Here is a 20903-nt window from a genome sequence, read left to right as displayed (position 1 = left end):
TAGGGCAGAGATAAAGAACAGGCTGGCTACAACAAGTTACAGTTCTATCAGGCTGATGTTTAAATTATGCACATTTAAATTAGAGGAGTGCTCTACAATTCTTAACAGCTGCTTCTGGGCTTGATGCTTTGGGGGAGAACATAAGCTTGTGAAAATATAGCAAATATAATACTCATGAAAGTATAAACATATTCTTGGCCAGATTTAAGTATATATGACACACACTGTAAAGAATGAGCTCTGGTTACCTATTTCAGAGTATTAATAATACATACTGTATCTCAGAGGTTGATCATGGTACTTACAATTGAAAATTATGTATTAAATGCTCCCCTGTGGAAAAAGATAACTCATGAGGAGTAATTTTCAGGGGTACACAATTCCTATAGACCAAGAAGGAACTCTTCCAGACTATAGAAATCTAAGTATGCAGGAGTTGAATGCTCAGTCATATAAAATAACAAGACGACAAGACAACAACAACCCCCAAGCCCCAGATGTTAGCCTCCAGAAGAAGAAGGGACTGTCTGAGGAGAGGTTGAGGGCAGGTAGACATAATGAAAACAGTAAGAGAACGTCTACCCCAAGTCTCACCAGCTCACACATCTACTCGCTCTCCGAGGAATCTGCCTCCTCCTTCACCAAGAGTCTTCCGCGCTGTGTGGTTTCTCACCATCTTCCCCTTTCACGCTCACAGACTTGTTTTGTTATTTCCAAATTCTCCAGTCACCCCTCACACACACACATCGGGTCCTAGTCTTCCCTTTGAACCCCCTTCCCCTCCATTTACTGACTTCTGTGGCTCAGACTCTTATTCCTTGATAACCACTTCTGGCCTGGAAATTGAGCTTTGGTAAAGAACGCTGTCTCTACCCTAACCTTTTCCCCGCCTTCTCCTCAGGGGTCTGATCTGTCACCCCCAACCCTTCGCTCTCCTCTCCATCAATACCTTTCTTAAGAAGAGTTCTGCAGTTCAGTGCATGAGTCCTGGAGCCTGGTTTCATCGGGCTCCAGCACCTACCAGCTGTGGATCTCTGCAAGTTACTCGGCTTTCCCCCCTGTAAAAGAGCTATAATAAAACAGCTCCTACCTCACAGTGATGTTCAAAGGTTTAGGTAAAATGTGTGTGGATTTCTCAGCCCATTCCCAGCGCACAGCATGTTGTTAGATATATTATTACTTAGCAGCCCTGAACTGCTAGCAGAGTCAGGAATTTGCACAGCTTTACAGTGGAAAAAGAGTTCTTAGCTTAAGAACTTTAAAATCTTAAAAAAAAAAAGAACGGCACTGATGTGTGATGTTATGGATGTAAGATGTATTCTGAATTTTGTTTTTATTACAACCATGCAATAAAATGCACAAATACTGTGGTGACGCATAAAACTAAGCTTTAAACTGAGATGTTAACATTTTCTTTCTCTCTCTTTTTTTTAAAAGATTTTATTTAATTATTTGACAGAGATCACAAGTAGTCAGAGAGGCAGGCAGAGAGAGAGGAGGAAGCAGGCTCCCTGCTGAGCAGAGAGCCCAATGCGGGACTTGATCGCAGGACCCTGGGATCATGACCTGAGCCGAAGGCAGAGGCTTTAACCCACTGAGCCACCCAGGCGTCCACCAGAGATGTTAACATTTTCTGAGAGGGAAAGAAAATCCAGCTAAAAAAGCCTTGTGCTATAAAGTCCATATACCTTCCTTCATCTCCTCTTTACAACAGTCCTGTGTTGATGTGTCTACTTGGCACATGACGTAACGACTGTCGCTATTTGCTGGTTGGTTACTAAAGGCACGTCTTTTACAGGCTGATACACTGTAGTCGGACACCCTCTTAACCGTAAGTGTAGTGACTAACGAGGTATTTATAAAATTATTCAACTTGTCATCTTTAACAACTGTCCATTGAATAGGCTGTATGGCTTGAATATTTTCTTGATTAACTCCTGGATGGTTGTTCAAAGCATCTTTGCAGCTGTTCTACTCCTTAGAAAGTTGGATGGGTACGTAGGGGATCCTATACTGACACAACCATACTTTCCCTCTCCTAATGTTTAAAAGCCATGCTCAGGATCACATTTCCATAAAGCTAAGCTTGCTTTTTTTTTTTTTTAAATAATTTTATTTATTTATTTGACACAGAGAGATCACTAGTAGGCAGAGAGGCAGGCAGAGAGAGAGGGGGAAGCAGGCTCCCTGCTGAGCAGAGAGCCTGATTCGGGGCTCAATTCCAAGATCCTGGGATCATGACCCCAGCCGAAGGCAGAGGCTCTAACCCACTGAGCCACCCAGGTGCCCCAGCTTGCTTTTTTATTACAAATAATCTGGTCCCTTTTGTGTGTGTGTGTGTGTGTGTATGGTTTGGTTTTTTTTTTTTTTTCATCTTATAGTCATTAATATTGATCTCCCTCCTCTGCTTTTTCATGGATGTGGGTTGGTAATGATCTTTTTCAGAATATTTAAGACTCTTGATGTTTTTTGGCCACTCTGTTCCTAAATAAATTGACTTTTTCAAATCCAGTGTTATGAGACATTGGGATTACCAATTTGATGCTTTGCTGAATTCTTACTATATTAAATCCCTACAAAAACCCACAGTTATGCCTGGTGGCATGTATTCTTTACCCCAAAGCTGCTTTTGCTCAAGATGATTATCTTGATGTTTAGATACTTTCTCATCACATACCTCATTACTTCATCAGAGCTGAGCTTACTGGACCAGCCAGAATTTTCCAACCAATCAAGTCTGGAACTCTTCTCTCCTATAGAACTCCGGCTAAAAATGGAGTTAGAAATGGGTTTCCAAGAAAGACTGGGGTGCAGGTATTGGAACAAAGCATAACCTATACGCAGTTTTGCTAGATTGTAGATTTATCAGCAAATCCTGGGAACAAAAGGTTTAATGACAAGGAATTTACATTCCTAAACACCTTGGTTTTGATATACTAGGTGCAAAGACGATTAAGATCCTCACGCCATGTAAATGGTAGGATTATGTATCCTTAAACTCTGGAGATGGCAGTTACCAACAAAACCTAAGTGAGGCAAAGTTTAATACACTGACAGTGCTTAGAAGATGGTATTGACTGTTTCCATCTCCTTATTACAGAATCATACCTGTTCACTTCAAACACATCAGGGGTTTCCCTCAATCTTCTGTTTGAGGAACTACACATGTGCACCACTTATTGAGCAAGTCTCAAATGCTCTAAAGCTTGGCAGAGAAGGAATTTTCTAGCATTCAGTCCATTGCTGTTGTGCCAGAACTGGTAGATTTGCCCCCAAAATAAAGACCAATAACAGATATTTACATTTGGGGGTAAAAATTTTTCATTTCACTTCCTTTGCATAAAGTGACCGTGATTTACCTCCTTAAAACACAGTCCTTGATAAATACATCTTTCATGATGATCACATAAAAAGAGAAAAGTCACTTTCTGTTGCAAAAGCTAAGGTACCTACATCCACAAAGCATCAGTCCCCCAAAATACGAAGTCCTGAACTCAGGCTGGTGATGGGATTACAAGCAAAGTGACTCATTCCACACCCCTTGATAGTTCTTCAAACCCCACATGGAGCACAGTTTCTTGACCACAGTGGTGTTGCATGAAGCCATGTGGTATAACACTGCACAGAAACACACACACACACACTTTTAAAGCTGTAAAAATCTGAATAACCTCTGTGGAGTATTCCAATGTCAGTTTCTTAGTTTTGAGATATCTCTGATTTATAGATGTTACCAGAGGTGCAGACTTGGTGAAGGATGCATGAGAACTTCCCTGCACATTTTCTGCAACTTCCTATGAATCTGTAATTTTTTTAAAATACAAAGTTAAAAGACACACACACCCATATAGAATTAGAAACTTTGATAGAATTCTATTGAAGGACTGATGTAAGAAGCAAATAAAAGTCCATGCCACCATAAATGAGTGCTTTTATAAGGACATTTAAAACTATAAATAACAATTATCTTAAATACCAAAGCAGGTTAATTTAATAAAGTACATTCTAGCTTCTTGATTAAATATTAGTTTTCATTTTGTTAGGGTTTATTTGGTTTTGCTCTGTGTACGCAGATAATCAGAGCTATCAGCTAATTCTGCTCTCCTCAGAATCAGAAGAGTCATACCTGCCTACCCACACCACTTGTCTTCTCCTATCTATGATCTCTACAAATCAGTCTTCCCTAAACTTTCCAGTTTAAATTACATCATACCACAACTCACTTCTATTGTTAGGAAACTTCACCACAACTGGAAAGGTTGTGGCTTGTTTTTAGACCCAGGGGCACATATGTGTTTCACATTAAGACATTTTAAATCTTGGCTTTATTTGCTCCCAGGAAGCCAGATTTTCCATCTGCCTAGACTGTTTCTTGTCTAAAGTATCTTTGGGAACTGCATTAACTTTCAGGCTATATGGATTTTATTTTGCACTTAGAGTTTCATTAATTGTTATTGTTATTAACAAGTATCCTTCCAATAACTCCAACATCTTCCACACCTACAAAGTACTAACACACCAGGGCCTTTGGAAGTTATGATAGCTGAACTTATCTTTAGATGAAGATGGAATAAAAGTAAACATCTTCTATAGCCCTCTGGTTCTCAAACTTGGCTGCACACTGGAACTACCTGGTGGGCTTTAAAAATTACCAATGTGGGGGTGCCTGGGTGGCTCAGTCAGTTAAGCATCTGCCTTTGGCTTAGGCCAGGATCCTGGGACCCTGGGATCAAGCCCCGCATTAGGCTTTCCACTCATCAGAGAGCCTGCTTCTCCTTCTCCCTCTGCCTGCTGGTTCCACCTGCCTGTGCTCTCAAATAAATAAATCTTCAAAAAATAATAAAATATTTAGGGCTAACTTACATTAAAAAAATAAAAATTATCAATTTTGGGGGGGACTGGATGTCTCAATCAGAACATATGACTCTTGATCTCAGGATCATGAGTTCAAGCCCCCCATTTGGTATAGATATTACTAAAAAAAATAATCTTTAAGGGATGCCTGGATGGCTCATTTGCTTAAGGGTCTGACTTTGGTTTGGGTAATAATCTCAGGGTCCTGAGATGGAGCCCTGCATCGGACTCCCCGCTCAGCAAGGAGTCTGCTTCTGCCTCTCCCTCTGCCCTTCCACCCACTCGTGCTCTCTCTCCCTCAAATAAATAAAATCTTTTAAAAAGAAAAAAACTTAAGGGGGCACACCTGGGTGGGTCAGTCAGTTAAGCATCTGCCTTTGGCTCAGCTCATGATCCCAGAGTCCTGGGATCAAGCCCTGCATCAGATTCCCTGCTCAGTGGGGAGCTGCTTCTCCCTCTCCCTCTGCTGCTGCTCCCCCCAACCTCACTTGTGCTCACTCTCTCAAATAATAAAATCTTTAAAAAAACTCGAAAAACATTTTTAAAATTACTGATGCCTGAGTCCCATCTCTAGACTCTTAACTGTTATGACTACATATTATGACTCTTTTTTTTTAAAAAGATTTTATTTATCAGAGAGAGCGAGAGAGGGAGAGCGAGCGAGCACAGGCAGACAGAATGGCAGGCAGAGGCAGAGGGAGAAGCAGGCTCCCTGCTGAGCAAGGAGCCTGATGTGGGACTCGATCCCAGGACGCTGGGATCATGACCTGAGCCGAAGGCAGCTGCTTAACCAACTGAGCCACCCAGGCGTCCCTACATATTATGACTCTTAACTGTTAACTGCATGTTACATGTAACTACATGTAACATGTAGTTAACATGTTAACATGTAGCTTGAGCCTTGGGAATTTTAATAGATTCCCCATGTAATTCCTAGATGTAAAGTTTTATAACTAATTGCTCTACCATACAAATTTTTGCATGGAGCACTATTTATATTTCGCCAGTCTTCCAAACACGCATGCATAGAGAGTACTCTTATGCTCAAGTGCTAATGGAATCTAACCAATTATTCAACTAGAACCTTACCAGCCCTTGGTTTAGGGCCACCATGGTCAATATGCTTCCCTGACAAACTTTAGGAATGCCTTCCAGATCTTGCAGAGTCCCTATCAACACACTCAGAGTCACATCTAGTGAAAGCACAAGGCTCTTATCAAAAACAGAACATCCTCAAAGTATATCCTTAAAAAAAAAAAAATCAAACAAAAAACCCAGACTGAGTCATGTTGGGTTCATAGCAAAATCAAGCAGAAGATACATAGATTTCCATATATTACCTGCCTCCGTAAGCACAGGCTCCTTCAGTATTAACATCCCCACCAGAGTGGTGTATTTGTCACAACTGATGAAAGTACATTGATACGTCAGCATCACTCAAAGTCTATAGTCTTCATTAGGGTTGGTGTTGTACATTCTGAGTCTGAACAAGTGCAAATGACATATATCCACCATTACAGTATCAAACAGACTAGTTTCACTGCCCTAAAATGCCTCCCTTCTCACTAACCCCTAACAAGCACTAATCTCTACTATCCTCATAGTGTTGCCTTTTCCAGAACATTGACATTTTCTACTTTCTTATATACTTGGGATTATATAATGTATAGTGTGTGCTTCTTTCATTTACCAATATGCATTTAAGTTTCCTCCATGTCTTTTGATGGTTTGAAGGCTCATTTTTTTTTAAGTGTTGAGTAATATTCCATCGTTTTGATGTACCACAGTATACTGATTCTTTCACCTACTGAAGGACATCTTGGTTACTTCCAGATTTGGGCAATAAATATTTAAATTTAGGGCTGCTATAAACAACCATGTTTGGGTTACTGTGTGGCCATAGGAGTGTGACTTCTGGATGGTAAGAATATATTTATTTTTCTAATAAGTTGCCAAACTGTCTTCCAAAGTGGAAGTATTCATGTTGCATTCTCATTAGCAATGAATAAGAGTTCCTGTTGCTATACATCTTCACCAGCATTTGGTTTCATCAATGATCTACCTTGTTGTTTTCATTTGCATTTCTCTGGGGTCATATGATATGAAGCACCTTTTCATATGCTTACTTGCCAACTGTATATCTTTTTGATGACCTACCTGCTAAAATCTTTGGCCCAATTTTAGTTTGCATTGTTTTCCTATTCTTGAGTTTTAAGTGTTCTTTATACATTTTGGATAATAGTCTTTTATCAGATATGTATTTTGCAAATATTTTCTCCTAGCCTGTGGTCTTTTCTCTTGACAGTGTCTATCATAGAGCAAAATTTTAATTTGAATCAAGTCCAACCTATCAATTCTTTCTTTCATGGGTTGTCTTTGGTAATCAAAAAAGTCATCACCAAACTCAAAATCATTTAGGTTTACTCCTATGTTATCTTCTAAGAGCTTTATTGTTTTATGTTTTACATTTAGTCCTATGATCCATTTTGAGTTGATTTTTGTGAAGGGTGTAAGGTCTGTAACTAGATTCAACATATTTGTACACTGATGTCCAGTTGTTCCCGCACCATTTGTTGAAAATACTATCTTTGCAGGCACCTGGGTGGCACAATTGGTTAAGCTTCTACCTTCAGGTCAGATCATAATCCTGGAATCCTGGGATTGAACACCACATCAGGCTCCCTGAATAGCAGGGAGTCTGCTTCTTCCTCTCCCTCTGCTCCTTCCTCCGCCTGTGTGCTCTCTCAAATCAATCAACCAAACTTCAACAAAAGTACTCTCTCTGCTCCTTTATATTGTCTTTGCTCCTTCGTCAAAGATCAGTTGATTATACTTATTTGAGTCTACATTAGGATCTCATTTCTGGTCCCTTTATTTCTGTCTATTGTCTATTTTGTCTGTTTTTGTCTTGATTACCATAGCTCTATAGTAAGTCATGAAGTCAGGTAACATCAGTTCTTCAATTTTGTTCCTCTTCAATATTGTGTTGGCTATCCTGGATCTCTTGCCTCTCCATATGAACTTTAAAATCAGTTTGTCAGTATCCATAAAAAAACTTGCTGGTATTTTTACTGGGATTGCAGTCAATCTATAGACCAATTTGGGAAGAACTGACATCTTGACAATATTGAATCTTCCTATCCATGAAGATGGATTATCTCTGCATTGGTTTAGTTCTTCAATTTCTTTCCACAGAATTTTGTAATTTTCCTCTTATGGACGTTGTACACAACTTGTTAGATTTATACTTTAATAGTTTGTTGTTGGGGTTGCTAATATAAATGGTATTCTTTAAATTTGAGTTTCATTTGTTTATTGCCAGGTACATAGGAAAGCAATTGACTTTTATACATTAACCTTGTATCCTGTAACCTTGCTATATGTGTTAGTTCCAGGAGTTTGTTGATTCTTTTGGATTTTCTACATAAATGATAGTGTCTTCTGCAAACAAAGGTGGCTTTATTTCTTCCATTCCAATCTGTTTATCTTTTCTTTCCCTTACTTGTCTTGTTGCATTATCCAGGACTTCCAATATAATTCTGAAAAGCAGTGGAGAGAAGGGACTTCTTTGCCTTGTTCCTGATCTTGGTAGGAAAGTGTCAATTTTCTCACCATTAAATATGATGAAATATGTTAGCTGTAGGTTTTTTTGTAGTTACTCTTTATCAAGGTAAGGAAGTTTCCCTCTATTCCTATTTTATTGAAGTTTTTTTTTTTTAAATCATGAATGAATTTTGTGTAGTGTTTCTTTTATATGTTTATGTGTTGTGATTTTTCTTCTGTAGCCTGTTGTGATGGACATCATCAACTAATTTTTGAATGTTGAACCCTATCTTGCATACCATCCCACTTGGCTGTGGTGCATAATTCTTTTTACACATTGTTGGATTCAATTTGATAATATTTTGTTAGAGGTTTTCATATATGTGTTCATGAGAAATCTGTAGTCTACAGTTTTCTTGTAATTGGTTTTGATATCAGGATAATGCTGGCCTCATAGTATGAATTAGGGAATATTTTATCTGCTTCTATCTTCTGAAATAGATCATAGGAGGTTGGTATAATTTCTTCCCCAAATGTTTTGATAGAAATCCCAGTAAACCCATCTAGGCCAGGTGCTTTTTGTTTTTGAAGGTGTGTAAGTATTGATTTGATTTCTTTAATAGATACAGACCTATTCCAATTGTCTTTTTCCTTTTATAGGTTTGGCAGATTGTGTCTTTCATGTAAACTGGTCGATTTCATCTGGTTGATCAAATCTGTGGGCAGAGTTGTTCATAGTATTCCTTTGCTATCCTTTTAATGTCTATGGGCTCTTTAGTGGTATCCTCTCTTTCATTTCTGATATTAGTTATTTGTGTAAAGAATGTTTTTTTTAAAAATTTATTATTTAAGTAATCTCTACACCCAATATGGAGCTCAAACTCATGACCTGAGATTGAATGGCATGCTCCTCTGACTGAGCCAGCCAGGCACCCCAAAAATGTTCTTTTAATACCTAAAAAAATTTAACTAGATCTTCTCATGTAAAGTGGGTATTCCAGATTTGACCAAACTAATACTTCTTCTTTTATAGGGTATCAAAACTTTTATTTTCCAGGATTATTCAAACTAGTGTTAAACAAGATGTGTGATGTGAGAAAACATTTTCATAGCACCTGTAAATCCAGTTGTCATAATTCCAAAGGGAGAGGAAAAGAAGTTGAAAAAAAGAACTTCATGATTAAGGGAGATAATCTCAGTTGAAAATTTAATTTCCCTACCATTGAAACATAGCACCTATTCCCAAAAGCTTAATAGTCTTGATCTATGTATGGCTACTACCTCGAACATATTTTACTTATACTTATTAATTCCAAGTTTATTCAAAAGATTGAATTCAAATGAGAGCAGCATAAAAAACTGGATTTTAAAGTACCAAGAAAATAATTTTTGATATCCCAGCCATTAAGTTAGGACTCTTTCTTAAGCACATGTACAGATAATTATTAGGAGGACATAAAAGGAGGAACTGTTTCCCTATGGCCCAATATTTAAATTCTTCTGTATTTCCCTGGAAAATTTGAAACTATGCCCCAAAAGGGCATTTACAAGAATGCTCAATCTAATATTGTCATGACAGTGAAAAACTGTTACAAATAAGAGAAATAATCTATGTTATATAGATATCATGTAATACACACATACACACATGTATACTTATATATATGTGTGTGCATATGTATACACACAGACAAAAGGGGTCTTCAGACATGTTAAGAATATCACTCATGTAAAAAAAAACCAATAAAACCATATCCTTGCAGGTATGTATATATATATATATATATATATATATATATATGCACAGAAAAAGATTTGGAAAGCCACACAAAAAAATTGTAACAGTTATTACCTCCAAAATTTTAAAATGTCTGTTGCTCAGTGGGGGTTTTAGAATTTGTAGTATTTTTTTAAATTATGAGAACAAATGAATTTGTACTTTATGGCTTGAATAAATTTGAAAAAGTTAATTCCTCAAGACATACTTTAAGAAATCAAACATAGCAAAAGTATACCCACCTTGACATGGACAGGTAGCAACAAAGAAGCTTTAATGACATACAACCTCTTTCCCCAGTAGAAAGAGTAGAAAGCAATGAAGAGTTATAAGGACATACATTCTGGTCAAATTCACAGCTGAGTCTGGCTGTTTAGCCACTCTACTTAACCAAGGGAATTCTTGCTGTCTTCTTTCTCTGGGATACGTGTGTGCACACTATTTACTTGTGCATACACAGGTGCTTACCTGCCATCTTGATGAATGGAGGCACTGAAAGGATGTCACCCAAGGAGGAGGCAAACAGACATGCATCCATGTGACAACAAGCAATGGACAAAAAATAACCTACTGCAAATTCAACATCAGTGTATTATGTAGGTATTGCTATCTGGCTCAGTGAAAACAGAATTAGTGACTCCAAAATATCAGTCACAAGGTACTGATCAAAATATTTACATACAATCTATGTAATCTATGTAATATAACCTGATGTTTCCTCTCTTAGAGACATCTGTACAGTAACTGCCTTTCAGACATCTTTTATGAATCATGTCAGAAGTCCCCAAATGGTGGCCTGAAGGCAATATGTGGCCTCCAGCTGACTTGCTTTGCCACTACTCTATTGTCCTCAGAGTATTTTGAAAAAACCGCATCTCATAAAAATCCAGCTTTCCACTTTTATCTTCATCTGGTTACATGGTCTACCTTGCCTCCCAGCGACCACAGGCTGGAGAAGAGCAGTCTCACTGGGCTGGGGCAAGTGCTCTGCATCCTCTCAGTCCCTACACCAAGCCCTACTGCCTTCCCCGGCTGAGAGCCAGCTGCCATTGTCACTCTGCTTCCACTGCTGATGTTCTTACAGTCGAGTGAAGAAGAAAATGAACACTTGGACTTTTATCTCTACCCAGTGTGGGAAAAGTAAAGATACATCATGTAGAATGTTTTGGGAAAAATTAGAAAGAGGACATCTTTCCGTGAGAATGAAGAATATTCCTACATGTCTAGTTTGCAAAGTCTGTTCCTGATGAAAGAACAGAACATGCCATTATGAAACTACTGGCCAATTCTCTCACTTACGTCTTCCTGTCTATAGCAGGCGTTTGAACTTATGAGGCATGGTTTATGTAATACTTATGGAAATGCCACCAACTGGAAGATATAGCGGCAGTGAAAAAGCAAATTCAAGAATTCTATGAGTTACACATATATTGACCCGTCTGAACTAACTTTATATTTAAATCCATGCATCAGTTTTGAATATGGTTGAGCAGCAGCTGTACATAACAGGTATTGCATATTAGGGATTCTACGAATAGAAGAAGAGCAAAAATATAGTTCTAACCCTCCACGAGTTTGCATTTGGAAATGGGAAAGGATGGGGCAGAAAGATAAGACAGGCTTATAAGTTAATTCTACTAGATAGATAAATTAAGAGATCACAGATCTATGGATGGACAGTTGGGCTGCTTCCATATCCTGGCTAATGTAAATAACGCTCCAGTAAACACAGGGGCGCATACATCTTTCCTTTTGGGGGAAGGCGTTAACTACCCAGTAGTAGAATTACTGGCTCATTTGATAATTATATTTTTAATTTTTTGAGGTACTTCAACACTCTTTTCCCACAGTGGCTGCACCAATTTGCATTCTCATCAACAGTAAGATGGTAATAATGTTGTTTAGTGATAGATGGTGACCACACTTACTATGGTGAGCACCAGAAATGTACCAAACGGTAGCATCATTATATTCTACATCTGAAACTGTGCATATTAAATCTACTTAAAAAAAAAAACAAACAAACATGTGGGGCACCTGAGTGACTCAGTGAGTTAAGCCTCTGCCTTTGGCTCAGGTCATGGTCTCAGGGTCCTGGGATGGAGCCCCACATCAGGCTCTCTGCTCAGTGGGGAGCCTGCTTCCTCCTCCTCCTCTCTCTCTCTGCCTGCCTCTATGCCTACTTGTGATCTGTCAAATAAATAAATAAAATATTTTTTAAAAAATTAATTACATGAAAGCCACATCCAAAAAAGAAAAAAAAAGTGACCATAGGACAAATCAAGCAAAATCCTGTGAGAGCTGGAAGGAGGGAGCGAAACAAGAGGGTCAGGGAGAGCACAGCTTCAGGGAGAATGGAGCCTGTGAGCTGGGCCTTAATACACAATTCCTAAAGGAACAGGAAATTTGAGGGAAAGCTGAAGGTACCGTAAATCACAGCGTGTGCCTGCAGTGTAGTGCACATGTGGTAAGCAGAGTGGAAGAGAAAGCTGGCAAAGTCACTGGGATCCTGTCACTGACAGAGCTGACTGCCATGCTGATGGAGTTGTCCTTCACAAGATGGGTAACAGGGAACTTCCAAGTCAAAGAGGTTAAGATGCCTCTCCCTGGAGGTAGAGCAAATAGGCTAGTTACAGAACCTAAGGAATTACAAATTACAGAAAATCGTAACATGTGATTTCCTCTCCTCTGTTCTTACATAATAATTCAGTACTCGTCAAATTTTTAAACTTCTACAGTTAAAAAAGAGGTATCAAACAACCTAGTAAGCAATAAATGAGACCCCAAGTGTACAGTTATACTGTGGGAGTTCAAGGAAGATGGTTTCCGAGGTAACCAACTGAATCATGTATTTACATCAGAATGGACTTCCAGGTCCACAGACATTAGGAAACATGCACTTATGCACACACAGACAGCACACACAATGCTGGAACGGTCACCACCCTAGAACTTATGAAGGCTTCGGAAAGAAGGTATCATAGTTAAGGAAAAAGGAAGTGCCAAGTCCGGGACCAGGAAACCCAAGTTCTAGCCTTGTTTGGCCACCAAACAACTGTAGACTTTGAGTAAGTAATTTGTCTCTTTTGGCGTCGGAAACTTCCTCTCTGAAATGAAGGGATTTGACAGGAATGAGCCCTAAGGTCTTTCCAACCTCTTCTCGAAATATCAAGAGTTTCAAACTGGCAGCCTTCAAGTCAGAAACGGCAGGCAAACTACTCAGGCCAAAGCATTTGCAAAAAAAAAAACCAAACCCAACCAACCAAACCAAAACCAAAATAAATTCTTAGTGCCCAAACACCGATTTCACATAAAAACTCAGATTTTACACTTTTCTTGAAAACCCAGAAAACTTGGCAACAAGGACCCACATCCGTATATGGCCACAGTCCACTATGGCTGATGAGGCGCTGCCTCCCCTTTAGCCAGACCTACCTTGTTCTCCAGTTTGCCAGTCTCCACCCTCTGACTCAATCCTTCGTTACCTGTCCAACTGAATAAGCGTGTGATTACTGCCACACTCATGGCGGCCAGCTGCTCTATTCACTCAAGAGCTACTTGAGCCGTGCACCGAGCTAGCTAGATGCTGTAAAAGAAATAAACACGAGACATACCTAAGAATTAGAACTCACCATCAGACCTAATAGGTGTCAGAAGGATTCCAAGTATGGTGGAAGAGACCGCTTCAATTCTTGAAATATAGGAGAAGGATCTGCGATCTAGATCAATGTTGTCAAAAACAAGAATGTGCATATTTGGTAGAAAGTGCAAGCTTCTTAAGTAGAAGACTCAAAGTCAAGTCCTTCCCTATACAATAAACCATTAAATCTATAAGCTCTTCATAGGATCACAGATGCAAGGTCCTGCTGGCAGGCAGAAGGCTGCGAGTAACTCCAGAAGCTCAGCCCCGCTCAAGAGGAGGCTGGTGGACTGTGGTTTAACGTGAAACCAATGGAGCCTGAGAACAGGATCCCACCAGTCACTGAGGTGCACAAATATCCGGGTACGGGGGACAGTGGCCTGAGGATTTAACTTTCAGTCATGTGTGGACCAGGGACTCATCAGTCTCTGGCCCTCTAAGATGCATCATGATTCTTTGTCAGAATCCTATCACGCAGGATTTTTCAGGAAATAAGATTGGCCTTTGTCATTTCACTACGGCATCCCTTCTGATAGTTCCCCCCTGTGCTATGCTGGCTCTTCAGTGCCTGTCACCCTCTGAGGATGTCTACATAAAGGATGCCATTGATACTGTTCCTTCATTTCTAGAAATCAGGCAAGCATAGGAAGTGGCAGAGCAATGATGAGATATAAAATTCAAACTTTATAAGAGCAAAAGAGAGCATGGATATCCGTCAACAGAAACCTGCTATGTTAAATCACATGTTAAGGACATAGAGTCGTCTGCAGCTGTAAAAGGAAAAAGGGATGGAATGCTACTGAGCAATACGAAGGAACAAAGTGCAAGCAGGCAACTGCTTCAGCATGAATGAATGCCAAGAGAATTATGCCATGTGAAAAAAGGCCAAAGGTTACATCTTAAATGATTTCATTTATATAACATTCTTTAAATGTTACAACTACAGAATTGGAGAACAGATTAATGGTTGCCCCGGGAGATGGGGGGGTATGAGGAAGATGGGGAATAGATGCACTATTTCATATGGCATATGGATACACAAACCTACACACGTGATGAAATTGCACGGAGATACACCTGCAGAACATACATTCCATGCCATGAAAAGAACAGAAATATAAATGAAGCAATTGCTTACAAATTTTCAGTAAAGCTCCTTACGATACAAAGGTACCTTTGGGAAATTAAGGAAGGAGGGAGGGTGCGAGAGGGAAGAAGAAAAGAGGAGAGGATAGAAGGGGTAGAAGAGAGGAAGAAGAGGAGGGGGAATGGGAATGGGAATGTTCCACACATAACATCTGAATGACCACCAAGACACACTATTGAAAAGAAGAAAACAAAATAAGGTGGTTTGTGCAGCACTCTACCATTTGAGTAAACAAAACCAAAAAATATTAATACTTAATGCTTATCCACAAAACCTTTCTGAAAGGAAGCAAAAGAAACAGGCAACACTGGTTACCTCTATTGATGGGATGTGGAAGGCTCAGGGTTACGAAGGAAGGGAGACTAATATATATGTCCTTGAACCTTCTGAATTTTATACCAGATGAATGTATCACAAAATTACTTTTTTTCCCCCTTCAATTTATGAAAAAGCAAATCCCTGCTTCAGTGCTTTCACCTTTGTACACACCTGTGGACTGGCCACTGCTTCCTGTTACTACTTAGTACTTAGCCTTTGTACCAAAGCATCTTAAGCGGCCATACTGGTTCTGAAGGTCAGTTTCACCGCTTACCTGAAAATGCTTCTGAATTATTACTCTTCCACCCCTCCGCACCACCCCCACTGCACTATTTCATATGGCATAGCTTGGTTTATAGTAGCTGGCTATAAAAGGTGATTACTATCTTCAAGCCAAGTGAAAATTTTTTATTTCAAAAGCAAAAAAGGGAACAAACCAAGAAATAATAACAAGCAGTAATGATGATGATGATAAGCTACCAGTTTTTTACCTTTTACTCTGTGCTTGGTACTGGGCCAAGCAGCTTACAAGCGTCCTCTCAATTGACTACTCACAGCAACCTTTGCTGGGCAAGTTTTGTTATGTGCACTTCATAGATGAGGAAATGGAACCTCAGATAGGTTAAATGATTCGCTTAAGGTCACATAACTTCTGAGAGAGGAACTAGAACGTGTACCAGGGTCTGTCAATACTAACAAGGAGGAATCATTCTTCTGTGGCTTAGTACAATTCATCTCAGTTTTGATCGCTCTAAACTGTATCTGAAAGAGCCATACAATTTCCTGGTAACTGACGGCTTGTTACTTTCACAGTCCTACCCGTGAGCCAGGATCTAGACACCAATATTACCAAAGTACCTAAAATTTGCAGTCAGCAGGATAAAATACTTAACATAAAAGCTGAGGCACCACCAAAGTAGGAAAACCTAGGTTGAAATTTTCAGTCAATCCAATTCAAAATTTAATACTCGGTTTGTCCAAGCAACCACCAGAATTCTTTCACGAAGGAAAGAAATCCAACCAGAAAATTTAAGATTTTTGTCTCTGTCAATAAGCTTCTGAATTAATCACTGATATCTAAAGTCAAACATAACTTCTTAAAAATTATGTGAATCAAATAAGTGTCAACAGACTACTGTGTATAACTGATGGCTTTTCATCCCGTAATCAGTCACGATGTATTCTGAATAAGCCGACTTAACCCTAAATAAAATTATTTCTAAATAGGAAAAATCTCTGCATCTCATCAAGCACAGCTGAATCACTAAAGTGAGATTTTTCACAGTTAGTTTAAAAGATGTGAAACATTAAAGATACCAGGAACTTTGCCCAACACCAGATTATTTTGTATTAAGACACAACACAGGATTTTAAATAAACTTAGTATGATTAAAATAAAATAAAAAACTTAAAACACATAACACAGTTTTCTGAGATGATAAGGAAAACAATGTTAATAAGACAACTGTAAAATGCTAGCAAATAAATGGAACCCAAGTTTGGTCCTCTGTATTCCACGAGATATTTTAAGTATATTTGTGTTATCAAGGCATTTTCTACAAACACCAAATTTCTCCAAGCTATTCTTGGGCTTTTGATTCTATTCTCCATAGAGTGATAATGCAAATTCAAGAATTTTTTAAACAGTCCCATTAGACTAAAAAAGTCAAATATCAACTGACAGTCTTCATTATTTTCTTTTGGGAGCCCAATCTTTTTTCCATTAATCTTCTTTCATTGAGGTTATTTGTTAGACCAACTTTCTAAAGTAGCCAACATTCTATGTTCGTCCCCTGTTGTTAATCTGTATCTTCCAAAAGCCAGCAGAGGCCATTTCTGACTCTGTTCCCTCTTCCCTATCCTCTTTAGTGTACGATTGCAGACACAAAGCCATGGCTGTAAGGCAAAATATGGCAGATTTAAAGTGATTCATGAGTGATTACCACTTCTTATTTCATTGGAATTCTGAATACTGTTAGAACACAAAAAGGTTAAGAAAACTAAAGTAAAACAATCCTCTATAAGAACATATATATGCTTCCATTGTTTTCTGAACTAGAAAACATATTCTGGAAATACATTTTTTGGTAAGAAAAGACATTTGGTAGATTCAAGGGAGTCTACTGTACAAACAATAATTCTATTGGCTATCTTGTCATGTACCTTCGCTCAACATCATAAAGGCGGCTGAGAAAGATGGGTCCAAAGAAGTGCACTGTGGGCCAATAAGCAACCAGAGTAGCTTGTTCAATACTACAGACAGTGGAAGTTATCCAATATAGCAAATTATACATTCAACATTGACTTGTTAACGATCTCAAAGCCTCTTACATGTAAAACATTCAGAACTTCAGAGGAGAGAGGAGAACGGAAAGTTTTCAGGATTCCCATTAAATTAGTCTTCAGTACTAGAATTTCACATTCTTGAACCCAAAGTGATACATACTATCTGAATGCTAATAAATATCATTTCTGGTCACACAGTATTTAATGTAGGTCATAAAATTAAAAGGTTTTTGTCCATAGCCCCAAAGTGAATATTACAAAATATTCAAGCCTTTTGCGAACAAATTTACAACTTGCTGAGTTGGATTACAAAGTGGAAATGGTGTTTGAGGAAAAAAGCTCCTGTCTTCTCTCATGTTAGAAAATGATGTTTCTTTCTTTGCAGAATGGGAAAGGTAAAAGAGGTTTTTCTTTGTTTGTTTTTTGTTTTTAAATTGGAATGATATTTGGGTGTTAGGTCTGTGAATTTCTAGGTTCCACCTCATAGTATCCACAAGAGAGGAAACTCTGTGCAGAAGTCCATGCTTTCCAATAATGAGCTGTCTGGCAAGAACCTGAAAACCTGACAGGCTTAGAGGCTGCCTGCCAGAGGGCTGCGTGTCTCCATACTCATCCTCCCCTGCAATCTTGATGAAAACTTCAACGATTCAAGTTTAAGGATAAGGCAACAAGTTCCGAAGTTCTATGGAGTACATCAGTTCTGCCCACCAGGAATCAAATCCAGATGAGGGAAAAATCAAAGCAAACACAGCATGAAGGGACAAAGTGGAAAGAAGGAGGAACAACAAGAGGATCCAAAAAATAAAACAATGAAACATCAAGCTGTAACTGATGTACTCCAGGGAACCGACACTTGGAAGAAGAGGAGGACAGGATACTGGCAATCATCTCTTCAAGTCTTCAAGACGCAAAGATAGAGAATGAAATCGGCTATCAAACAAAGATCACTGAAAGCCCTCCTTGTGCTTACAGTATGTGCTATGGAGTCACTAAGCTATATAATATTCAATGGGAAAGAGGTTTTGGATGTTCGGCTAGCACGTAATTAGAACACACCATATTAAAAGAGCAGTAAAAAATAAAATTAAGAAAACAAGAGAAAGGGACCCATGCTGTATAGCCCATGAATCTCATCGGCTTTATCGTGAAAGTTTATTGTTTTTAATCCTAGTACAATCAGCTACCAGTTACATACAGTAAAAAACAAAAACAGCCACAAAGCAATGATGATAGAGATAGTCTGTGACATTGTACAGCGGAGGAAATGTTTTCTGTTGGAATCCTCCAGCAGACCCTCCACCTGGCTTCAGCAGTTAAGCTATCACTCCCTCCCTCCCCAAAATAGTTAAAAAGAAAAATTAATGTCTTGCTTGGGTACAGCAAGATTCTAATACCTCTTGGGGACACTGGAGAACTTTAAAAAAAACTAAAGTGGTAGAAACAAAACAAAAACCGAAATGTGGAAGGCAAGGTGACACACAACGAAGCTCCATGAGGTCGTGGCTTCAGATCACCTCAAAGCGAACCACCTGGAAAGAAAAGAAAAGGCTGTCACGCCACGGAACAGCAGGCAGAAAGTCCAGTAGACTCCAGTATCGCATCATTCCACTCCTCAAATCTATAGAATCCAAGCTTTTCTCAACTCTTGTAATAAGGGAGTCAGGTTGCAGAAAATCGCCCCCTTTTCCAACACCGTGCACTGTAAATGTTGGCAAGTAGCACATACTTACTTTTTTAAGAACCAGAAAATAATACAAGGGAAGCATTTTTAGCAAAGCATGCTGTCTCCTTTATCTCAAACACTTCAAAACAACCACCCAGTAGGCTATTTATACGATTGTGCAATCTTACCTTAGAGGAACAATGACTCCGTTCAAAAACTAAGTATCATATATATTTGGTTCGATTGAGGGCTTTCTCAGCCAGGTGACCACTTTCATCTGTGATCTTCTCCCAATCAGTCTGTCCGACCACAAAACCTATGGCCCTTTTCCTATCTGCGTCCTTCTTTTCTTCCAGGTCCGCCCATCTCACCTAAAAAGAACACAGCATTAGGCTGGGCTTTAGGGAAAATAAATATGGAAAGAGCTTCTTCACTCTCTGGATAGTCTAAGGGATAGGGTAACTAATCTGAAACCGAGAGATAAAAACATTAGGAATTAACTGGGGAGAAGCGGAAAAAGCCATGTAAGTTACAGAAAGAAAACTCTGGTCAGTTACCAAGTGCTAATCCTTCTAGCTCCGGAACAGTTCAGCTTTCAGCTCAGTTCTGGCACCTACCTTTCCTCTGTCTCTCTCCTTTCTGGTTCGCTGATCTTACTTTTCCCTCTGCCTACTCTTCCTACCTTACACGCTCAGCCCCTCCAACCCATTCTGCCAGAGTGATCCCCAAATACACACGGTTATGACTCTCACCTGCTTTAAATCTTTCCCCTGCCTAAAAAATAAAATCTAAGCACACAGGTCCCTCTGGATTTGGCCCTGTCTACTCTCCAGTGGTGTTTCTGGGCAGTGTCTACAGCCTTTTATATAAGCAGTACGAAATTACTTCTAGCTCTCAGAGCACCTGGGGCCATTTCCCATCTCTGTAATTGTGCATGTACTCATCTCCTTCCTGAAGTGCCCTAACCCTGTCCACCTGCCGGAAGTCTAGTCAGCTACCCCTGCTTTATCTTTCTTGTTCTTTGCCAATCAAATAATTAATCAATCATTGCTTCCTTAGAGCTACTTCTGGATTTTGACATGTTCACTTTTGAACTTTCACACTATATTGCAATGATCTATTTATAGACCTGTCTTCCCTAAGAGACTAAAAATACCCTAGATCAGTGGACTTTTATTTATCTCTACACAACAAATATTTCTTGAAATCTAAACTTAGAAAATAGGGAGCTGTTACTATTTTCATTCATGAGATAAAGAGATGAAGAGATGGACTCAACTGTTAGCATTTATGGAAATATGCAGATTTTAACTACAAATACATAGATCAGGGATATTTCCCTTGGTTGGTATTCTGATATTTTTAGAATATAAGCAAATACATTTTCAATTTTAGTAATATATCAAATATAGATTCTTATATAAACAATTAAAAAATAAGTAGATCTATTCTGCATAAGCTGAAATACTTAAGGAGAAACTGTGAAACTGTGGACATAGCACCAAAGTCTGTAGAGATCGTATACATATTTTTAAAGATTTTGTTTATTTATTTAACAAAAAGAGTGAGCACAAGTAGCAGGAGCATCAGAAAGAGGGAGAGGGAAAAGTGGGCTCTCAGTGGGGAGCCTGACACAGGGCTAGATCCCAGGACTCTGGGATCATGACCTGAACTG

At 39.0% G+C, this 20903-nt stretch overlaps 1 protein-coding gene across 2 annotated transcripts in view; it reads right to left on the bottom strand.

The window, feature by feature from the left end:
* Positions 1 to 18934: 18934 nt before the first annotated feature.
* The window catches only part of YLPM1 (YLP motif containing 1), a 76771-nt gene continuing 74802 nt past the window's right edge, over positions 18935 to 20903 (bottom strand). For both annotated transcript variants that reach the window (XM_044231185.1, XM_044231184.1), the window contains 2 exons: positions 19417 to 19599; positions 18935 to 19094 (listed from right to left, as the gene is read on the bottom strand). In XM_044231185.1, coding sequence (XP_044087120.1) covers positions 19453 to 19599 — 147 coding nt within the window. In that variant the 3' untranslated portion in view covers positions 18935 to 19094; positions 19417 to 19452. The remainder of the gene's footprint in view (positions 19095 to 19416; positions 19600 to 20903) is intronic.

Source organism: Neovison vison, chromosome 13 (assembly GCF_020171115.1).
Source record: "Neovison vison isolate M4711 chromosome 13, ASM_NN_V1, whole genome shotgun sequence".
NCBI classification, from domain to species: domain Eukaryota; kingdom Metazoa; phylum Chordata; class Mammalia; order Carnivora; family Mustelidae; genus Neogale; species Neogale vison.
The sequence above is the reverse complement of the archived record's forward strand: the minus strand, read 5'-3'. Positions and strand labels throughout refer to the sequence as shown.